The 20,615-nt window shown below is 42.2% G+C and overlaps 1 protein-coding gene across 1 annotated transcript in view; it reads left to right on the forward strand.

Annotated features, from left to right (window-relative positions):
- Positions 1–874: 874 nt before the first annotated feature.
- The window catches only part of LOC101691899, a 56,112-nt gene continuing 36,371 nt past the window's right edge, over positions 875–20,615 (forward strand). The window contains exons 1-3 of the mRNA XM_045089638.1: positions 875–1,090; positions 1,186–1,497; positions 15,408–15,416. Coding sequence (XP_044945573.1) covers positions 1,033–1,090; positions 1,186–1,497; positions 15,408–15,416 — 379 coding nt within the window. The 5' untranslated portion in view covers positions 875–1,032. The remainder of the gene's footprint in view (positions 1,091–1,185; positions 1,498–15,407; positions 15,417–20,615) is intronic.

Genomic DNA, 20,615 nt, shown 5'->3' on the forward strand with positions numbered 1-20,615 from the left:
TCCTGAGGCCCTGCCTTTAACATTTCTAAGGATCTCACATTGGATCTGAACTGTCCTGCCCCCTGGTCTCCTCTGCCCCCTGGCTAAACGCAGGTTTCTTCCTATGACCACACACACACACACACACACACACACCTGGTTTTACAGGACTATCATATTTCATGAAATTCTACACTATGAGGACCCCAGAAATCATCTACTGCAACCAATCCAGTTTTAAGATGAAACACCAAATCCCCAACATTTCTTGAGCTTTTTCTATGCATCTGGGACAGGCCACATGCTTTGCTCACATTCCCTGCTCACTCTGCATGCAACCTAATAAGGTCCTTTTGGCAAATGAGGAAAAGGAGAAGACTAGCTAGCTGAAGACTGCAGAGCTGTCATGTCACGTTAGGGCATTTCCATCTTCTGAGGCGACCTCTGGGAGAAATGGTCCAGGACTAGCTCAGGGGACCTGTTGCTTTTTCAGCAGGGATCTCTGCACTGTGCTTATCCTTGCCTCCGGAGCAGCCTGCACACCCATTGTTCTGTCAGTACTGAGTGGCCATTGGAGGCTTGAGATGTGTCTCCAGCCACACCTGACTCACATCCACACCTAATACCCTGTAGGCATGCAGCCTCGGAAGAGTTACTTAAAATGTGACGCAGGATTTCCCATTTTTAAATTGAGGGTAGTAACATTCATGTCAAGGGTGACTTTCAGGATTTGGTCAAACAATGAGCAGAAACCAGTTAGTGTGGTGCTCAGGTCCAATCAAGGATTGCTGTTATACCACTGGTGCCCTCCTTGCTCCAATAGTCCTCAGTGATTCTCAGCAGCCTAACCATTGATGTTCCCTCCTGCCTTGTGGTCAGACCTGTCCCAGCCCTCTGGCCCCTCCCTCTCTCCTCCCAGCCTCTTTCTTACTAGTAACTGCAGGTGCCTCTGGGAAACAGAGGTACAGGTCTTCACTGCCTTCTGCAACACACCCAGGCAGTCTCTTCCCAGCAGGTGCAGCCAGGAGGTCACCCAGGGTTTCTTTCCATCAGATGGGAGACAGAACCATGCTGGGTCCCCTTGCCATCCTGTGTGCTCTCCTGTTTCCCGGTAAGTCCTGACTTGTTCCCCATTGCAGAGGACAGGGGGTACCCTGAGGTTCCTGGCCATCACTATCTCACAGCTGTTTCCCTCTCTCCTGGCAGGCGGTGGAGCAGGGCTCAAGCTGAGTCAGACTGCTTTATTGGTGGCGCGCGTGGGCAGTTCACGTACTCTGGATTGCAAAGTGGACACCTGGGTCAGTTACATCCACTGGTACCGCCAACAGGAGGGTACGGCACCGAAGAGGCTCCTCCACCTAGACATGTCCAGGTCCCTTGTGCAACGGGATTTTGTCCTGAATGCGAACAAAGTCAATGCCGAAAAGGGCAAGGATAGCTACAGCTGCACTCTGTCACTGCTGAAAGTGGAGAAAAACGATGAGGGCGTGTACTACTGCGCTGCCTGGGAGCACCACAGTCCTGTGCTAAGACCAGGTCCCTGAGCAAAAAGGTCTCTGTCTTCCAGGGCACTGAAGACCTGGCACATTCCATTGATTCTGGGTCTCTGGGGTTGTCCTGGGGTCAGCTCTCAGCACCCTGACTCTCACTAATGCCCCCTTCCCTCTCCATTAGTGCACTGCACAGAACCCTGGATGCTAAGGAGCCCCTGGCGAGCAGGTGGGCTCAAACCCAGGGAGCTGTCCCTTCTGGAGGGACTGCTCTGAAGGTCGTCCAGTGCAGTGTTTCTGAAGCATTTGGAGCAGAATCTGTGCTGCTCAATGCAGTGGCCACTAGCCAGTAACCACATGTGACCCCTGAGCACATGAAACATAGCTAGTTCAACCTGAGATGGGCTGCTTGTGTAACATACAAGCCATGTTCTGGAGAGTATTAAAAAAAATAACATGGAATACCTTCTTAATAATTTTTATATTAATTACATGTTGAAGTAAAGAAGTTGTCCTTGAGATGAATGCTACTACCCTCAATTTAGAAATGGGGAAATCCTGTTTTGATATCTCACAGTAAATAAAATAATCCTGAATTTTATTTGTTTCTTTAACTTTTTTAAATGCAACGTTAGAAAATGAGTCTCATATTGTGACTTATCTTTATTTCTACTGAATGGAGTTGTGACAGGCTGGCGATTGACAATTCTGGCCATTTCCAAAGAAGAATGTGGGAATAAAATATTGTGCAAATCATTTCAGAGAGTGATTTACCATAAAACAATTGAAAACTGAAATAGGAAGTTGACTCTTGACTCCAGTTTTCAAACTCCTGTCCTGCCCACTGCCTATTACTTTGCAGTAAAGACTCTGTGAGCAAAGCACAGCAAACAGTTGGTAGGACTAACTTCTCAACACCCTCATGCACTGGCATACCTGGTACTCAACTGATGTGGGGGGAACATGATCCTCAGGCAGGTTGATGCAACAGCCCTGAATGAGACCTGGGGCCCTCACTTCCAATTCTCCTTTTATGCTACTCCATATGGGATTTAGGGGCTGTATTCCTTGGACTTCTTTTTTGTCATCTGTACAGGGAGGTAGTTTAAGTACCACAGTAATGGGTTGATCCTCTGTAATAAAGTAAAATTATACCAATAAGATATCACTATGTTTACTAAATTCTTATAAATTTGTCAACTTCTTGAAGGGAAAAAAAGAAAAGTAAAACTATATTACTGATCCTCCAGTCCCAAACAGGAAAACAACTGCTACCATATGTGGGGGAAATAAAAAGCTCTCTTAGGAAGTCAAAGCTGAAATAAATGCCTTTTCAATTGAAGATTCACAGTTTATGTACAACTTAATAGCACTGGTAAAAATGATTGCTGAAAGGAAAGCCCAAAACATTTGTAGATAATTAGTCCCTCAGATTCATTAACTCCTCCTATGTCTCCCGGAAGTTTTGCACTAGGAGATTTATATTTAACACATGCCTGATTGTGAAAAACGCCGACACCCCTTTCCTCTAATGAAGCCTGGGTCAAGATGAAGACCTCCACCATGTGCAGGAGGTGGAGGAGGGGGAGAGACAGAAACTTACTTTTGCTCTGTTTGGGGGATAGTCCTTCATTTGTCTTCCCATATCCTAATACCACTGAACCCTTTCCTCTCAGTGCCTGCCTCCATAGGGGAGTGACTATGAGACCTGAGTATTAGAGTTTTGTTAGAAAGAAATTAGCTACATATGAAGACACTGTCAGAGAAGTCATCCCAGGTCAATGTAAATCTCAGTTTTCAACATGGGTCCATAGTGTCTTTGAGTTACAACCTAAAAAGAGAGTGGCCCTGTGTGTGGAGCAAACCACCCCATGTGGAGCAAAAAGCCAGTCATATTTGGAGTCATTTCCTCTAGCTGCCATTGTCCTGGGGATAACTTAAGCTTCACCAAGGACACTTGGGCCACACACAGTAAAGCCAAACCATCCAGAGACCAACAAAACCTCCTATCTTAAGTAAATGGTTGCTAATTAAATGGTTGTTTAAATGGCTGATTCTAGCAACACTGAAAACATCTTATTAAAATGTACCCAACCAAGTACAGTGTTGACTCCATTGATGTCTGCTGAACTGAGACTGGCATTTTGACTATCAGAGAGGGGCTCACATTACCTCATGGGTGGGGATTTTGCATAGATGGATGCTTGAAATATCCTGATGATTTGGGCTCAACTCATTTATTTCTTTTTTTAAAAAAAGATTTTATTTATTTATTTGTCAGAGAGAGGGAGAGCGAGAAAGCGAGCACAGGCAGGCAGAGGTAGAAGGAGAAGCAGGCTCCCCGCTGAGCAAGGAGCCCGATGTGGAACTCGATCCCAGCACACTGGGATCATGACCCGAGCTGAAGGCAGCTGCTTAACCAACTGAGCCACCCAGGCGTCCCTCATTTGTTTCATTTTTGAGGTGGGTGAGACACAATGATTTTGACTAATAGAAGCAGCATTAAATTATGAAATTAATGCTGAATAATGTCTAAGAACATCTCATAAAATCATAGTTTCTCTTCTTTTTAGATTATTTATCTATTTAGTTAATATTTGACAGAAATCACAAGGAGGCAGAGAGGCAGGCAGAGAGGAAGGGAAGCAGGCGCCCTGCTGAGCTGAGAGCCCGATGCAGGGCCTGATCCCAGGACCCTGGGTTCATGACCTGAGCTAAAGGCAGAGGCTTTAAACACACTGAGGCACCCAGGTGCCCCATAAAATCATAGTTTCCATAGTTCTATTATCCATTACCAACTGATCACACACAGTAGTACTGTGGAAAAATTCATGTCTGTTACATCAGAGTCATTTTCTAAGAATCACAATTCTGAAAATTTCTGGGCACACGTGGAGATCTTTGTTGACTGTTTTGTGTTGGATGTTCTTTATGTTCCACTCCCCAGAATGGGGTCAGGAACACAGTTTTGGGTAGAGGAAAGAGCACAACCTGGAGATGCCACTTCTAAACATTGGGAACAGGAGAGTTTTTACCATGTCACTCATACCCTTATAGATTCAGAAAAACCTGTATGGCTTTTGATTTTTATTTTAAAATTTACTGTTAAACAGAATTCACATGCTATTTAATATTAAAATTCTTGCATGTTATTGAGCACTTAGGCATACCATGTGACATCTGATGGTTAGAAATGTGTAGAATAGCCTCTGTCTTCAGCACTCTTTTTCAGCCCTTCTCCTTCAAACTTTGCTTCATTTACAAAACAAACTCTTTTTTCTTTGCTGATTCCTACTGACTGCATGTGCCAAGTTAGAGACAAGGTTCATGCCCAGAGAGCTCAGTGTATCTTCATGGCCTGAGTGTTTCTTTTCCTCTCTGCAGAACAGATACCAGGTATAGACAGTGACACCAATACTGAGTCTTTCTATTAACACTGTATTTTCATTTCCTCGGGATTTTTTTTTAAACATCTCTTTTGTCTACTTGCAGATGAGAGAATGAGACCCTCTAAAGCAGAATTGTACACAACCATAGTTTTTTCCAACAAAATTGTTTTCCAGTTTTATTGCCTAAAAGGCTTTCATAGAAGGTTGCTAGAAAAGCAACCTCATGTTTTCATCTGGAGACGGAGAAGAAGATATGCTTTCAAGTATGACCCTGTGTGTCTCCTGCTGTGGGAGCATCATTTATCCCCTAGGCAAATTAACAGTATGGATGCTGAGGGGCACAAAAGATGGATACTGCGAAATTTCCCGTTTCCTCCTCAGGATTAATGTTCCACCCCCACCCCACCCCCATTGATCTGTGCCCCAAGATGAATAACCTTTGTGGAAACAGTCATGAGAATCTCTGTTCTGTTTTCAAATGGAAAGTTGGCCAATGGAAACTGAAGCTCAAAAAACAATCCCCAGGTCACCTGACAAAAGCATTTCTTCTTGGACACTAGATTTACAAGCCAGTGGGCCCTGGGAAAAAGAAACAAATCCCTCCAGTGGGTTAAGTGGTATCAAAGGGAATGAGTTCTCCCACATGCACCTCTTATTCCTGAGCATGAACCTCTGGGTATGGCAGGAGTTGGCACTTTATGTTGGTCCCCGTGACAATGCAGGCCCCTTCAGGGAGGCCTCACTTTCAGACCTCACTGTCTTCCACTTCCCAGTCTCTTGCTGATGCTCCCACTGGCTGCTTCCAAATAGCAACCAGAGGATAAGGAAAAGCATAAAACCATCTGTGCAGTCCCTGAAGGTCCACCTTGTAATTCCCAGGGCAAGGTATGGAGGGGACCACTGTCCACGTGGAGGAGCAAAAGAATAATAATCAAGTAGTAGTCAAATAACTGGGTTATATTTGTCCCCTAATAAGTAAAACAAATTGCAGAGTTGGGAGATTTTATCTAGTTCCTTTCATTTCACCTTCCACAAAGCCACCAAAGTCCCATCTTTAACAGAGCAGGATATGCCCTTTTCCCTCAGTAAGAAAACAGGAAATGGACAAGTACTGAGAAATTATCGTTAAACGTTGTGCTTTTCTAGTTGACCAGCTTAATAGAGAGGAACGTATAGATTATTTTTAATGCTCTTGTTGTTCAGTTAAATGAGGGATCCTGAGGTATTTGTGGAGTTATTACGTAAGTCATCACCACCTAAGTAGCAAAAAATAAAGAGATCTCTATCTCTGTGTCAATAAATAATTACAGGGCTTTATGGACCAGTATTATGATGAATTCAATTCAGTGTTCTTGATGTTCTTTAATACAATAAACAAGTGTACACTAGTGAACCAATCCTAACTCTTACAAAAAGAAAGTAGAGAAATGCCTGCCACTTATGTCATATCAACGAAAATCCAGCTTCTCACATTGGTTATAACTGATGTATCTTTTCTGTCCTTCCTTCATCTATATTTCTGTCATGTATGAATTAAAATTTAAATGTTTAATCACAAACTGATCATTGCTATCTACTGTGTTCTTCCCCCTTTTTTTTTTTTTTTAACTTTTATATTGAAGTTACCAAACAGTTACCAAAAATCTAGTTTTATTCTGGTAGTGATAGAATCAGTATTTATAATCCATAGGTCAATAGATTTCTTTGATTCTTTCCTTCGTTCATTCAAAGAAAAAGAGTCAAGCTCTTTATGAAACTTAAGAAACATAATGTTCCAGATAAGATGTTAATAATAGCTATTTTTTTTATGAAGACTCCTTATGTACTAGGTAGGCATTGTATTAAGCAGTTTATACACATTTAGCTGTGTAGTGCCTCAGTATCAGAGGAAAGAGAAAAGGGACTCTGATGGATAACAGTGTACCCCCCATAGATGTCACTAACCCTGTCCTAAATGTCTGGTTTGACATAATTTCCCATTGACTTGCATTCCTAGTTATAGACTATTTTGTGAATTGGTATGATTATCTCAGAGAGAAGTAAGCTGTTCAGAGATTTTCAGTAGTTGTGAAAAGCTCATTCTGAAGGTGCTGGCAATGAACAAAATGGAATTCTATCCATTTAGCTGCCAGATAATATGCTTGATGTTCAGTCTCTGGAGGAAATCTCGTGATCACCATGAGAATCCTACAAATGTTCATATTTCATGGCAGAAAGAATTGATGCTTCAACAAGAACAGAAGCTGCAGGGTGGTAACTCTACATCCCATGGCATGGTGTGAATGCCATGTGGAGGTGGGTTCAGGGTTGGTTATCTGTGAAGCTTTCTGACTCTAAAAAAAATAAACTAATTTACAAAAAAGTATTGTCAAAGAACCAATGAAAATACTATTGTTTGAATCTAGGAACCAAATTTTACAATTTAAAGCCTTGAGAAAAAATGACCATCATGAGCAATACAGTAAAACAGAAACAACAAAAGTCAGTGTTTGATAGACCCCATGGGTCCCGGACTGTGGAGTCAGAGTAGATCAGCTGGAGCATCTCCAGTTGTCTTCTGTGGAGAAGATGCTCCCTCCCAGTAACTGCTTTGAGATTAAGAGATGAGAAATCCAAGAACTAAACATTCAGCCTAGAGGAGGACTCAGAATTAACATCAGTACTTCTTTTAAATTTCACATCTGTCTCTACTCCTTACCATGAAATAATTGGGACAATTAATTTAGAAAAGTCTTCCTACACTCCCGTTTGCAATAATTCTATCTATGCTGGACATACCTGTTTCTGCGTATCTGTCAGTGTCTGTCTCCATATCTGTCTATTTCTCCATATCTGTGTCTATATCTCTGTCTCACTCTCTCTCTTTCCAATTAGTAGCCAATATGATACAACCGGAAATATCTATATCTATATCCACAGAAGAAAAAAGGATAATTACTCAATGCTGTACCTACCAAAAAAAAGTGATATATTGGTACCAAAAAAAAAAAAAAAAGAATCAGCCGTTGGGTATCTGATGTATCAGATGTATTTGGTCACTTACAACACATGCTTAGAGGTCATATGATGAGAACAAGAAATAGGCAGCACTGAGACAGTAGATGAAGCCACGTGAAATGTATAAAGTATTCCAGGGGCCCGATAGTCAGCCCCAGGAACCTCTCTTCAGTTCTGGACTCTCATCATTTCCACAGGACAACCTAGCCCCAGTCTCTGCCTCAGCCCCCACCCTGTACTCCCTGACAGGTACCCCAGTCCTAGAATCAAGGGGAAAAGAAACAGTCACCAGCTGCACCTTCAGGATGCCAGGCTTCCTGCTACAACTTCCCATTAACCTGATTGCCTACTGTGGAGAGCTTCTGCCTTAGAGTCAGGACATATCAGTTCTTTTCCTGAGATTTCCAGGGGATATCTATGGTTCAGGGGCATGTGAAGGGGCTTGAAATGGAGAGAGGGCACAGGACTGAGGTCATAGACATGACAATGAAATCCAGGTGTGGTGCCAAATGAAGGAAGATGAAGACCAGTGCTTCTGGAATACAAGTGCTCCCAAATAGGACCTTTTTCTCTGTGTCTGTGACCTTCCCAGGGTCTGTGCAAGCCTTGTCTCTAGTGCAGCCTCCATACACACTTGCTGAATCAGTCTGTGAATCAGTGAATCCCAGGAAGAATTTCTGAGGAAGCACATTGAGAGTATTTCCTGTAATGAATCCTAAGCATGCATTTTGGTACATTAAGAGAAATATATAGACCCCTCTGAAAATACATACATACTTATGTACATATACATGCATATTTTTATTACATAGTGGTATATGATATATTATATATTAAAAGTACATATGGAAGAAATAAAACATCCTTATTTTAAAAGATTTTATTTATTTATTTATTTATTTGACAGACAGAGATCACAAGTATGCAGAGAGGCAGGCAGAGAGAGAGGAGGAAGCAGGCTCCCTGCTGAGCAGACACACAGACACACAGACACACACGCACACCCAGTGCACAGCTTGATCCCAGGACTCTGGGATCATGACCTGAGCCAAAGACAGAGGCCTTAACCCACTGAGCCACCCAGGTGCCCGAAATAAAATATCTTATTTAAGATTGTGGGTTCTAGGTATAGATCCTCTGGTACAAATTATTGCTCTGCCACTTACTCATGTCAGACCTTTGATAAAATTACTGGTGTGACCAAAGCCTCCATTTTTCATATGAAAAATGGAACCAAAAATAAAATCACCCACTTAGTAGGCTTTGTGAAGATTAAATGAGATAATGGAGCCAATGTGTTCACCTATTATGTATAAAATGCCTTCAATATTGAAAGCTATTAAAGTTATGAAAAATAAAGAAAATAAAATCTCTATTTTTGAAAGTATTTAAAAAGATAAATAAAAGATAACTTCTACCTTCATTTACTTCCATGTTTGAAATAATTCAATTTGAGAAACACATTTTTCCATGAATGATTCTGAAATGACCATTTATCTTCCTTCTTTGCTCCTAGCATCTGAAACCCTTGTCTATGTCCATGAATCTGAGTGAAAGAAAGAGTTTGTTCATAGTATAGGAAAGAAAAAAGTCAGATACTGTTTCTCAGCCTTCCTTAAGCTATAGTCAGGTAGAAAGTGTGGGCTCCCCCAATTAGACATATTCACACAATTACTACCTCTTAATACAACACATGCACTGAGACACACATATGCACAAACACACAGGACAGAAAGCAATGCAAATGCACTTAAACACTCATCCATGCACACACACAGATAGATACACACAGCCATAAACACAAATACAGACACAGGGACTGTAAGGAAATGCTTAGCAGCCATGGTGGACCAGGGGACCTCTCTCCAGAGTGACCATGGGTGCCTTCCTTCTGTCTCCTAGTCCTTTTCATTCCCAGGATGAAACTTCCTACATAGAAAGAGTCGGTCTTCTTAATTGTAGGCCATTAACCTTCTGGTCTACCGTCCTCCACCTCCACAACATTCAACTACCCAGTACGGATCACTAGAGAAATGGTCTTTATTGGAAAGGAGGGAAAATAGAACAGCTGCCTCAGGAGGAAAACTCAGCCATCCTGGCTTCATCTTCTCTTTTCTCTAGAGGCAGGACTCAAGCCAGAGTTCACATCAATTCCACATGGTATGTGACAGAGCCATACACAAGTTTTAGGCAGAACTGTTTCAAGTTTTAAGACATGCATACATTTAGAGAAAACCATATGGAAATCATAAAAGGCAAGCTAAAAAGCTTTGCTGAAGAAAAGATGGAGGAAAACAGGAATATGGAAAAATAAATGCATAAACATAAAGTACTAATAATATGTGACTGATTTTCAAGGATAGTACTTCAAAGGGGTCACCAAAGATTTTTCACATGAAAATTTGGTGTACATAATAATGGTCGACAGTATGAGGATATTGAATTTGTGGAATGATTGTAGTAGAAAACATATGTACTTATTATCAAAAGTTTACTGTATTTCAGAACCCGGACTAGCAGTTATTAGGCTGAAAGGCTCTTAGTTATTTAATGTACACTAAGTTCTGTGATAGGATAGCTATCACATCTATTTTCAGATGAGGATTTTTGAGGCAGAAAGAGATTAAGAAATTTGCAGAGATTAAGGCAACTCCTAAGTGACATGAAGAAATGCTTCAGTGACGTGGTGAGTTGCTCAGAATATGACGTGAACTGAAAGAAGAAAACTGCAAAACCCTGTGTATATTGCACCTGTGACTCATCAAGGAATTTGTAGCCCACAAAACAACATTTATGTCCATGTATCTTCAAAGAAGAAATCGAGAAGTCCAGAGACCATAATGGAGAGAGGTTTTGCTCCTGGTGAGATGCTCAAGGGAATTTTTTAATCTTCATCTTTGTCTTTTATTCTATTTCATCAAGGATGATATTTAAACACATGTCCTACATAGCAGCTTAGTGAATTTCCTTGATTCAATTGTCACTCCTCTGACCCTCGCTGTCCTGTTCCATGGAATGAAAACTTACAAGCATCCATATCATGTAATTGTTATGAGGATGGACAAGGTTAAGGACATCTAGAATGAAACTTCAAGAATAAAAAATACTCCCTAAGTATTAGCTCATTTTTTAGAGAGCTGGGGAGACGCAGAGGGAGAGAGAATCTTAAGCATGCTCCACACTCAGCACAAGCCCAATGTGTAGCTCAATCTTAAGACTCTGAGATCTGAGTCAAAATCAAGAGTCAGACACTTACCAACTCAGCCAGCCAGGTGCCCTAAATATTTCCTCTTCTGAACGTTAGTATTTATTACACATGCAATATTTTAAAATATTATATTGAGAAAGTATTTTCATTAAATAGCTCCTTGCAAGTAGAAACAATTCTCATTTCCACAGAAATCAAGATTCTTTCATAGTCCCTTCACATTTATGTCAACAGTTCTCCAGATACCACCAGTCTTATTTTGAGATGAACACAGCAGCAAGAAGCCTACAAAACACAGTGCCCTCATTCCCTCCAAGTCTGCAGTGAGCACTAAAGGGCCAGCAATCGACCTTATCAACCACTTTTTTCATCCTCCCCATTTCAGGCCATGCCCTCCTGACACTAAGGCAGGAGGCATCCAGCCACCAGGCACCCACTATCCTGCCTGCTTCTGTAGGACACAGCCTGGCAGATGGGGTATCATCTGCCAAGAAGAAAGTATTCACTTTCTTCTTCTTCTGGGCTCCTGAGTCATACTCCTGGACCATTTCCATCTGGATGAGAAGGCAAAGAAATTCTGTAATGTTTCTTATAATTATTAGAAGTTTGGGGAGCCTGGGTGGCTTAGATGGTTAAGTGTCATCCTTCGTCTCAGGTCATGATCCCAGGGTCCTAGATTGAGCCCTATAGTTGGGTTCCCTAATCAGCAGGGAATATGCTTCTTCCTTTCGCCCTTCTCGTACTCTCTCTGTCTGTGTCTCTCCCTCAAATAAATAAATAAAATATTTCAACAGGAAGTTCATTGGAAATGCTCTTCTTTTATTTACAGTTCCATCAAAGAGGGAACATTTCCAAATACACATTTCACAAAGGTAAAGAAAAAAAAATTAAGTAAAGAAATATATTGACATATATTGCAAGAAATCCAGAATGATTTTTGAAAAGGTATTCATTCACTGGTAGGGGCAAAACACAATCGGGCTTTGGAGGACCGGATTTTTGAAATGTTAATAAAATCCCAACTCAAATTCATGTAGGTGGATAGAGCAAAGTTGAGGTGAAATGATTCTCACATTTTTACTTCAATCTCTGCCATAAATTTCATAGAAAAAGAGGATGTTTTCATTTACTACTGTGCCAATGATACTCACCTACCCTAGAACTGTGAAGACAACCAACAGAATATCTTCTTGGGTCTGTAGCATCCAAATCCTTCCCTACAGCAGCAACCACAATCAGCCCACCGCTAGCTCCCCAGCCTTAGTCTTCCCTGGTCTGAAACACTTTTGGAGCTTTCCAGGAAGACATCTTGTATTATACTTGCACAAATTTCCAGTTGACCTCAGGATCTCTGCTTTCAAAGTGTTTTTGGAATGAAATTCTTCTGTGGGGGCTGACTGCACTCAGGCTGTACCATTGTCCATCATCTCAGCATCCAGAGACTCAATACGTGGGTAAAGTTCACACTAGGACAGGGAATCACTGTGTGCCATTATTATTGCATGTAAAAAAAAAATCGTTCTGTAATTTGATTATTATTGGCCCATTTTAAAACTAAAAAATTAAAGCTTAATGAATTTAGGCTTAATGTTGAGCCAAAGCTATTAAGTTCATGCCTTCTGAACTGGAATTCACCAAAAAGTTTAATGACTGCAATTCCTTACATGTACACTAGAGGTCCAGTGGATTGGAATTGGAATAATTTCCTTTGGCTGGGAGGTGTGGGGAGATTGGGCCAGCATGAAGTCATCACAACAGAGCTCAGAATTCATTGAGATTGTTCAAAAGGCCACCATATTGGGCCACTGTTAATTGTCCCTGTGAAAGAGGAGAGAGAACCTGCCAAGAGCAGAAAAGCCTACCTGCATGTGTGTGGAGGAAGGGTGTAGGGGGATTGGGTATAGGTGAGTGTGTCCGAGTTCTCTCTCCATGTTCTCACATTTCAGCACATGTAACTCGTGTAACACAGATCAGGGAAATGTTCTGTTGCAGTATCAGCAAGAACGTCTGACTCCTGAGGTCACTGAAGTACTAAGGGGTCAGTGACTCCTCACACAGCTGGTATAAGGTGAGGTGGCAGAGAGAGGCAGTGAACCAGATCAATTGGTGTCTCTTGATTATGGAACTAAACCCCTTCTTCACTGCAGGACAATACAAGGAACCCTACATTGTCCCCAACAGCAGAGGCAGATTAATATTGAACATTGAGTGACACAAATCTTTCCAATGTGTTACAACACAAATGCAGAGATTAGCTGTCTTCAGAGAATAAATAAAATGCCAATAAACCATCAATTGACTTTTCTATATAAAATGCCTGTCCTCATGCTTCTGAGCAAGGTTCTGCAGTATGAGATTGCAGGGAATGGTTGAGTGGGTGTGAGAATAATCCTGCCACACCCCAAAAAGATCCATTTACCAGGAATTTCTTTCCAGATTGGGAGCCCACTTACATGGGGACACAGGATGCCTCAGACCTGCTCACATCTGGGACAGATCAGGAACAACCCACAGAAATATATAAGCCACCACTTCTTCTGAGAAACTTGAAGCAGCCCCACCCTTCAGCCTCTGACCTGAGGAGTTCTGTAACAGGAACCTCACTTCTTACCCTATCACAGGGGAGCCAGCCCAGCCAACTAGATGCCACAGCTGAAAGCATTCATTTTCTTGTCTCCCAGGCCTATGAATTGTCCCCCAGGAACTTCAGTCTACAGAAGAAACTCAGGAAAATATTTATTGTTGCTTTTTTTCCATATAATTTTTTCTTGGGAATTTATCTTTGCTTGTAGTTGGCTTTGGGCAGCTAAAGTTTGAGCAACACACAATATCAATCTCCAGAGCAAGAGATGAGTGTGCCCGTATATCTTGCAAGGTTACCACTGAGGACATTAACAAAGAAGTCATCTATTGGTACTGACTGAAGCAAGATCAGGGAGAGGATATCTCACATTTGTCTCAACACATCTTACCTAGGGTCACTTAAGCGGAAAGAACAACAAACTTCCGCTTCAACCTTGAAAATGAATTTCCTAAGGAAACAAGATGAGGCCATGTACTTCTTTGGCAGCTGGATTAGGACCCACAGCATCAGAGTTGCCCAGAGAAGCTGCACAAGAACCATCTTGAGTTCTGACCCACCCACATCCTTCTCAATATGGGCAACCACAGAGGCTGCACAGCTGGGTGCCCAGCCTGAGTCTCTCTCTCTGTTGTATTTCCTGAGGTTGGCAGGAAAACATCTTAGATTCTGTTCACATGGTCAGCCCATATGAGGTTGACAATTATTGTACAAATGTAAGCAGTTTGCAGGACAATACAAGGAAATCCCACTAAATTATCCCCCTAAATTAGGCTGTTAGGGACCCTGGAAAAGACATAGTGAAATGTACGAAGGAAAACCCATTTGTCTGGTAATGCACAGTAGAGAGAGATTTCTAGTACCTAAATGATTCAAAATGAAGACAGTAAAGGCATATAGAGACTACATAAGTATTTATTATTACTTTCCAATTTTATTCATGGTCATTACAGTTTTTGGAGGTAGAACGACATTTGTAACATAAAAATTCCATGCTTTTATTACCATCCTATGGCCATATTGAAGGAATCCATGATTATTATATCCCTATTTAAATGGCAGTTGTCTTAGTTATAGAAGACACCAAGGTATAAATCCCGTGCCACAGAGGTAGAAGCAACACCTCACTCCACATTCAGGGTCAATACTAGTGATGAAGTTCTAGAACCTAGGTGAGGTTTGGTGGGCTGAGGTCCGGAGCCGATGACCAAGAAAGAATTCTTGAGACATCTTTGGTGCAAAATGGTGGTTTATTAAAGCACGGGGACAGGGCCCGTGGGCAGGCAGAGATGCGGCCGCCCCGGGTTGTGAGGGGTGGTTGGTTATATATGCAGGAGTTGGGTAGGTGAGGACAAAGGGTTATTCAGAAGGGCTATTGGGGCAAAGAATACTATCAGGATATTGAAGGCTTAGTTACTATCAAGTAAAGACAATTGAGAGTCTCCTGGTGGAATGTTACATTCCTGCTATCAAACATCCTTGTTAATGTGATTTAGGTTTAGAAGAAATTTAACTTTATTTGCTTTTCCTTCTACCTCCGCCTCCTTCCGTTTTTATGGAGGGGAGGATGACATTAGGCTTGAGAAACTGAGTTCTGTGTCTTTGGAATTTGGGCTATTGATAAGGTAACTTCTTTGTTTGTAAATCTCAAGGATATTTGCAAACCAAGGGAGATTCCTGTCTTGTAGAATTGTGATCTTAGCAAGTTAACTATTTATCATTTTATGGCAGTCAGGGGTGCCTGAGGAATGCTACACCTATAGAGGGGAGCGGTTGGAAAGGGGGGGGGGCAAGGCGCCAGCTCTTGCTTTGTCCTCAGCCAGCCTCCTGCTCCCTCATCACTAGGACAAAAGGAGCACTATGCCATTGGAACATGTCCTAAGTACTTCAGGCACCTCTAACATGGTGTTAACACCTGTAAGAATTTTTCTCCAGGATTCTGCAAGGAAAATAAATATCCTGAATACAGATCAGATGATTAAAAAGGATAATATATGCTCCTTTTATTTGTCAAGATGGTGAAGGTCTTTCACAAATTACTATCACCATCAATATAGTGATACACACAAGCAATGTGTGAAATTACAAAGCCTCCTTCCCCATATCCTTAGAGTCACTTTCAAATGCAGAGGAAAGTTCTTTACTTCAGAAAAACTTGATACTTGTGTTTATTGGAGATCTGACCACATAGTTACCATGCACAGTTTACCTCTGGTTCCCTTAGATCATGACAACATCTTCATTCTCTGTTTCTCCTTCTTAGAATCAGGTGTTGCTATCAAAGGCAGAGATGTTATGGATGCAAAATGCATTCCTAACCCAGCAGTGTCAGAACCTTCTCATGGGCAAACTGAGAATCTTTGTGTCCCATACCCTGCCCATCATGATTCTTGACTGGCGTGGGTTCCAGGAGAATGAATCTGAGGGCCTACGTCTCACAAGGCCTCTCCTGTCTCCTACAACAGCTGCAGAAAAAAGGTCAGAAGACCCCCTGAATGAAATATGGAGTCTGAGAACAATGAACTCTTTCAAAAAAGAAGTGAAAGAAAAGAGGGATTAAGCTTCTCAGAGTATCTGTTTTGAATATTTTACAAAGATTATTTTATTTATTCCTCAGAAGCGCAGTACATTAATGTATTGAATTGCCCACATGGGGTGATGGAGCTGATGAGGGAGCAGGAGGCTGGCTGAGGACAAAGCAAGAGCTGGCGCCTTGCACCCCCCCCTTCCATCCGCTCCCCTCCATAGGTGTAGCATTCCTCAGGCACCCCTGACTGCCATAAAATGATAAATAGTTAACTTGCTAAGATCACAATCCTGCAAGACAGGAGTCTCCCTTGGTTTGCAAATGTCCTTGAGATTTACAAACAAAGAAGTTACCTTATCAATAGCCCAAATTCCAAAGACACAGAACTCAGTTTCTCAAGCCTAATGTCACCCTCCCCTCCATAAAAACCGAAGGAGGTGGAGGTAGAAGGAAAAGTAAATAAAGTTAAATTTCTTCTAAACCTAAATCTCATTAACAAGGATGCTTGATGGCAGGAATGTAACATTCCACCAGGAGACTCTCAATTGTCTTTAGTTGATAGTGATGAGGGAGCAGGAGGCTGGCTGAGAACAGAGCAGGGGCTGGCACCTTGCACCCCCTCTCTCCCACTCCCCTTGGTAATATGTGTGACATTTCACAGGCACCCCTGACTGCCCTACAAGAAGAGCAAATGGTTATCTTGCAGAGATCACAGTCCTGCAAGGCAGGAGTCTCTCTTGGTTTACAAATGTCCTTGAGATTTACAACAAAGAAGTTGCCTTATCAATAGCCCAATTTTCAAAGATACATAACTCAGTTCCTCAAGCCCTAACGTCACCCTCCCCTCCATAAAAAACCAAAGGAGACGGAGGTAGAAGGAAAAGTAAATAAAGTTAAATTTGTTTTAAGACCTAAATCTCACTAACAAGGACGTTTGATAGCAGGAATGTAACATTCCACCAGGAGACTCCCAATTGTCTTTATGTTAGTGCCTCATTAGAGGGAAAGTGGCCTTGGCTTGATAGTAACCAGGTCTTCCATATCCTGACAGTCTTCTTTATCCCAATAGCCCTTCTGAACAACCCTTTGTCCTCACCTACCCAACTCCTGTGTATATAACCAGCCACTCCTCACAACCCGGGGCAGCAGCTCTTCCTGCCCACGGGTCCTGTCCCCGTGCTTTAATAAACCACCATTTTGCACCAAAGATGTCTTAAGAATTATTTCTTTAGTCGTCAGCTCCGAACCTCACCCCACCGAACCTGACTTAGGTTCTGGAACTTCATCAATAGTAACTAAGCCTTCAATATCCTGATAGTATTCTTTGCCCCAATAGCCCTTCTGAATACCCCTTCGTCCTCACCTACCCAACTCCTGCGTATATAACCAACCACTCCTAACAACCCGGGGCGGCCGCATCTCTGCCTGCCCACGGGCCCTGTCCCCGTGCTTTAATAAACCACCATTTTGCACCAAAGATGTCTCAAGAATTCTTTCTTGGTCATCGGCTCCGGACCTCAGCCCACCAAACCTCACCTAGGTTCTAGAACTTCATCATATGGCGCCCGAACGTGGGGCTGTGAGTCTTTACATTTGGACTCTGAGCTTCGGTGCAAAATTGGTGAGTACTTTCTCTCCATTTACTCTGATTCCAGGGCCTTTTTCAAGGAGTATGGTCTTATTGGAACACTTGCATGTCAATTGCTCAGGCTGTAATCCTCTAGCCCATGGCTACTCTATGGGGAGGAGAGCGTCTGCCTTTTGGCTGTAAGCTAGTACCCTGGCCAGAATGGCAATAAGACCCAGAAACTTGATGGCCTCTCTTTATTCCTGTTCTTGTATAAAGTTGTCTCTCTTGGGCACGGGACAGCCACCTAAGTCCCCAGGACGGCTGCCAATCTTAAGACTCCCGTGTGAGGTTTCCTCCTGATTGATCTAATGTGATCCCCTCCACATGCCCGGTCTAGCCACTTCTGGCCGCGAGACCTCCACTGGGAGCCGGCCGAAACTAGTACCCGATTGAATTAAAACGCAACCGGGTACCGTTTCCTAGGGAAGTTGGCTGTAAGGACCACATGTGTTGGAATGTCGCATAGACCATGATGGATTTCAATCTTTACTGTTTCTCGTCAGTGTCTTCTGCAAACCGCCTAAAGCTATGAAATTGAGTAATTTCCCCTTGCCAAACTTTTCTAGTATTTCCATGGGTTAATATGGCAAAACAGTATGCAGTCTTCAGGATAGCATGGCACAAGCATTTTAGTCCATTCACCAGGCACCCATCAGCAGCCTAGGATGCGATGGGGAAGTGGAGGGATGCCGGCACCCCTCCAGGGCCTTTTAAGGCATGACGGTGATCAATAGCGATATCTTGAGGGACGCCTCTGGTCGCTTTTGACACACAGGAACCTCTGACATATCCTGCGTGGGACGCTACCCAGGAGTCAGGGGGGATTTGGTAATGGACCTTCATTACTTTTCTGGAAGCATGGCCTCAGTAGGCTTCTTCAGTTCCCAAGGACTCTACCTTGGGGTGCCTTTTAACCCACTGGAAATAATTTGGATTGCAAAACTTAGGAAAGGACTGAGCTCCTGTAACACTGCATGGCCTCAGTGGGATCTATCAGTTAGATCTCTGCAGGAAACAGGGCAAATGGACCTAGGATACCTTCACCGCTCATACCTACGCCTTCATTGCTCTACACCAGGACCCCAGACTAAGGGGCTTTTGTGGAATGTGTTTGCCCAAATGAGTCAGCTAGTACGTAAGTAAGCCTTCTTCTAGTAAACCCAGGTTGCTGGGCCATCCCTACCAAAGGGGATTCTGGCTTTATTTCTCTCTGTTACTCCTAATAGATGTGGGGGCTTCTCCCTCACTCACTTCCCGTGTTAATGGCTATAACTGGAGCCAACTGGGGTTGGTCTAACTCGAGACAGAGACCATAAGGAATATTCCCAAGCAGCTGCTGAAACTCTCTTTGTTTTGGGGAAGTTTCCCTGTGTTCTCTGGCCTGACTTGGACTGCCTAACCCCTTCCCCCTTGCTGGTGGGAAAGCATGGCGTCTGCTCCTCTGTTGGGGCTTATGAGCTCTAAAACTGGGAATCCTTTCTCTGCCTCCTGGCAGCACTTTGTTTCTTCTGTTCCCCCCTTACGTGTTTCTGTACCAACGTGTGTGCAGCCTGCATGACTGGCCTCTAGATCATGCACCACAGCTCCTTCTCTCTCCACTGTCAAGGAGCAAGAAGAGCACCCCTGGACCTAACACTCCCCACTCCAGATCTTCCCACGCATGTCTCAGGTAAACATTCAAAGTGGAGTGGGCCCAGGTGGAACATAAATCACTATTGGAACTAAGTTAAGTTTGTTGGTTTAATTAAGATAAGACCTGTCTTTGAAGTTACAGCAGTAAATGTGAAACTTTTATTCTATCAAAGTTTACTGAAGGTCAGATAAGCTTGTGTTACTTGTTAAAATTTGTTAGCAAAGAAATGACTAAACTGATGGTTAATTGTCTGTCTCAAATTTCTAATGGGTAATTGCTGAAGTAACTTTCAAAGTCTTTGGTAACCTGAAAGTTTTAAAGTTTTGCTTGGATGACAAATGGAATTAAATTGTGGACATCTAGGTCTTACCCAAACAGGATAAAATGCTAAGTCATAAATTTCTGGATATAGGTTTGTGCTTTTGACTTCTTACTGCAAAGAAACTAAGAGTATTTAAATCTGTTGGTAAACTTGTTTGCCACTTAACTGATTCATAAATTGCCACCTGAAGAATTCTGTTGTAACAGTTCACAATTGGTTAATAATTAAAGGTGTTTCTAAGAATACAAAGTTCTGCTTAGTGTAACTAAGACTGATGGAAATAAAGGGAAACTCTGTATGTAGGAAAGTAGGAGATATGTAAGAAAGATTTAAGGAATGGGAATACATTTTGTTGAAGGTAAAGGAAGGTAATTTTGTCCTAAATGAGATGGTTGTTTAGAAGGAAATGGCTTGGGACAAAACCTGAATGCAAAGGAAAGTTGTAGAAGGTTTGTGAAGGGAAATCTTCAGAAAAGGAATTTTAGCTATGGTCAAGAATGGATTAAGATTGAAATGAATGGGTTTTAAAGGTACATTGGTACAAGACTGAAATTCTCTGTTCAAAAGGACAATGTTTTCTTAGATCAATTGATCTGCTGTTAAGAAAATGTAAATGGTTTTCTCTTTGCCTGCCCAGAAAAACCAGTTTCTATGTTTTGTTTTATCAGGTGTTTAACATCCCTAATTATATTTAGGCATGTGCTTTAAAACTTTCTAAAATTTTAGCAAATGTTGACAGGATTTAAATTGTAAATCTCTTTAACTCAGGCTTTTCCTTGGTATGTGAAGTTGCTCATGAAGTACTACTGAACCAATGATAAACCTTGGGTTACATTTGGGAAAATGCTATAACTATTCT

This window comes from Mustela putorius, unplaced genomic scaffold, assembly GCF_011764305.1.
Source record: "Mustela putorius furo isolate JIRA1106 unplaced genomic scaffold, ASM1176430v1.1 tig00003845_pilon_pilon_pilon, whole genome shotgun sequence".
In the NCBI taxonomy this organism is placed as follows: Eukaryota; Metazoa; Chordata; class Mammalia; order Carnivora; family Mustelidae; genus Mustela; species Mustela putorius.